We start from the raw sequence: 3,339 nt of genomic DNA on the forward strand, positions 1-3,339 counted from the left end.
TTATGCATCTCTCTCTAAGGGCCATTCCCACCAGTTAAGCATCCACAAAACTCATCTTTCGATTATGAAGAAAAAAGGAAACAAAGACATGAATGAATTCACTCACAAAATTAGTTGTCTTAAGTTAATACATCTCTAGTCAATTTAGAAATCACACTCCTCTATTCAAACATTCCCTAATACTTTTTAATGTTATACTTAACTCTATTGTACGAAATCCATCAGTATAAAGATTCAGCCTTGATGATTATGGGGGTCCTTAATTAGGTCATGTTAGGTCCTTATTTCCAAGAATTCTCTGTATGTACATCAATTTCTTTCTCAAACTAAGATCCTTTGTAATGAGGAGCATATATAAGAAAGGTTGACAAAGAACATCAAAAGTACTAACTATAATTATAGGGAATGAAACACATTTAAAAAAAGGGAATTGCGCACATAAAATGGGGAACTTCAAGAATTCCAATTTCATAATAAGGTCTTCAGCTATTACAATTATATGAAAGAGTAATACTAAACCAAAGACTATGATAGCATATATTTTATTTTTGGTCCTACATTTTGGACCTTTCCACTAAGAGCCAACTTGAGAAAGCAATTTGAACACTAGAGTCGCAGATCTAGGATCCCAATAAATCCCAATTTCATCACCCTCGCCCAATCTGCGACCCTTGAACAATTCGATGGACCAAAGAGAAAAATCGTCATTGAACAACTTCTTGAACCAAACACTTCCACCTTCATACTTTTTAGGGATATTCTCCTCAGTTATATCCCACATGTCAACACAAACCTTGCATCCATTCACCAAACTTTTGGCCACGTCCAAAGTCCAGTAACGAAGGATGTACTCAAACATCTCAAAAAAGGGAATCATCAGCATTCCTACAACGATCTCATCATGGGTAAGCTTTTTCTTGATCTGCCATGGGTTTTGCAGATCGATTCTTGGGGCAGGGTATAAGTCCCTTATCTCCACCAATTCTCGAGTCACCTGATATGGAGTGTTGTTGATTTTACAAGCTTCTTCTTCCTCTTTTGAGGGAAAGAAATGGTAAAAAAATGTTTTTTTCAAGCTAAGCAAAGGCCTCTGATCAGACATTGAAGAAGGTGAGGATTAAAAAAGAGAGGCACAACACCTTATAAAGACATAATTAGGTTTTCTAATTCATTTTGAGCGGGAATCTTAAAAAGATATTACTTTTTAAAAAATTTAAACTTGTTTCTTAAGGGACATTAAGAGAACACTATAAAATAGGATAATTATGTCATTTCACAGTTAAAGTCTGCATAATAGTTCCAAAATTTTTATCTTACCTAAAGTGTGGACAAAAATAAAAGTTTAGCTAGTATTTATTGACGGTGTAGAATTTTTGATTAAATTTGAAAATATCCAACTTTTTGATCCAATTTCGTGAATAATTTACACAACTGTCAACCAATCCTTTCTTGCAAAGAGAAGTACATAAAAGCAGACAAAAACTTGAGAAAATATTTTTGTCCTCCAGACAAAAATTCATGCATAATTTGTGAATCACGAACCTTAGAAAATAATTTGAAAATTAACTTTAATAAATAAGAATAAAAATATAGCCCAATTTCATCGCCAACACCCAATCCCCAATCCTTGATTAATTTTTCAATGGATAGAGATTAGGAATCATTACTCAACTTCCTCAAAGTATAATTTTTATCCTCATACTTCTAAAAATCATTCTTCTCTGTTATATACCATAAGTCAATTTGCACCCCATTCCCATTCACCAAACTTCTTGCTAGCTTCAAATTCTAGTATGGAAGAATGTACAAACATCGTAGAAGATGGAATTGACAAATTTTCAACATATCTGAGTTCTTACTGGGTAATATTCCATGATGTGTCTTGCGGTATTTATATCGAATATTAGAGTAGGGTCTATCTCTATTAACTCTTGAGTCTTTACCTGTTATGTGTAGTCTTTGCAAGCTTCTTCTTCAGGGTTTGATGGCATGAAACCGAAGAGAGTATATATTTGCGGATCATTATTTTGATAAACATATATTTATGCCATTTTTTCTTATTTTATTTGGCTAATTTAAGCAAATATATTGCCTTTTATATCTGGTCCTTATGTGAATTTTTTAAAAAAAATATAACGCTTGAGAAATTATCCTCCATGATATAATCTTTGCTCATATATTTCTCAACCTTAGATACAACATAATAGGCTACTAGGGTACTGTCTGATGTTTGAAATAACTTATATAATTTTTTATCTTACTTGGACATTTCTCATACGATTATAATCTTGCTCAAAAGGGATCTTTAGACTGTTGGTTGAAAGGTACATACACCTGTAAGCATTTATTTATTTTTAATGAAGGTCACTTATTAGAGAAAAGACTCAAATATGTCATTGAACTTCATAATATTACACATCGTTTCTATCCCCCAAATGTAGTGGCCTTTATTTTTCTCCCCATAAGAAAAGACTTATAAGAATGACATTTTGTGTTAGTTGGGTTCTGAGAAAGGCCAAACGCCAATAGGTGTGATGTAAAAAGTCTACCCTAGTGAAAGCACTAGCGACTTCTTTCAAGCTCAAATCAATGATATATAGGTCATAGATAGATAATTTTATGTTGTTTAAAGCTCTCCTCCCAATACCTCCCTATATATATATATATATATATATATTTGGTGTAACTAAAAACAAGGATTTCTTTTTAATTCATTTTTTTTGCAAAATCTAGCATTCCCCTTTCAGGAAATATTGTGACTTTTAGAAACTTTGCGACTTTTATGATATGTTGGGAATTTTATTAAGAGTTGTGACTTTTATGAAGAATTTCCACTTTTCTGAAAAGGTATGTTCTTTATGAAAGGTTGTGACCTTTTCGATAAGGCATAGTAAAAATTTGTGCACGCTACCCTTGTTGTCTATAAATAGATAGATTTCCTCTCATTTTAAAACATCAAAGATTTTTAAGTACTTCTTCTTCTTCACAATTAAATATTCATGTATTTGCTCCTATTGAGTGGTCCAATACACCATAGTTTTTGTATCAATATATTGATGAATAAAATCGTTCTATCTTGAGAGAATTTATTCCATAAACATCGGGTACTACAGAAAAATAAATTTCATAAGGGGACATTATGCATTCACCGAGCTCGGTTTTCTTTCTGCCTCGTTTTATTGTTACATATCATGATATTTATATTTACAGTCATTGTTTTATGCTTATGTTGTTAATTGATGTTTTTGAATACATGTTTTTTATTTAGGTTTCTCCAATGCTATTGTTATAACTATTTGTTAGTACATATTAAAAACAAACATTAATTGAGCATTCACA

The 3,339-nt window shown here is 31.8% G+C and overlaps 1 protein-coding gene across 1 annotated transcript; it reads right to left on the reverse strand.

The window, feature by feature from the left end:
• Positions 1–542: 542 nt before the first annotated feature.
• Positions 543–1,102, reverse strand: LOC107001326. The gene has a single exon (XM_027912210.1). It carries the CDS (start codon positions 1,100–1,102, stop codon positions 575–577), a length of 528 nt encoding a protein of 175 aa, XP_027768011.1. The 3' UTR covers positions 543–574.
• Between the last annotated feature and the right edge of the window lie 2,237 nt (positions 1,103–3,339).

The sequence above is a fragment of the Solanum pennellii genome, chromosome 10 (assembly GCF_001406875.1).
Source record: "Solanum pennellii chromosome 10, SPENNV200".
Taxonomy (NCBI): domain Eukaryota; kingdom Viridiplantae; phylum Streptophyta; class Magnoliopsida; order Solanales; family Solanaceae; genus Solanum; species Solanum pennellii.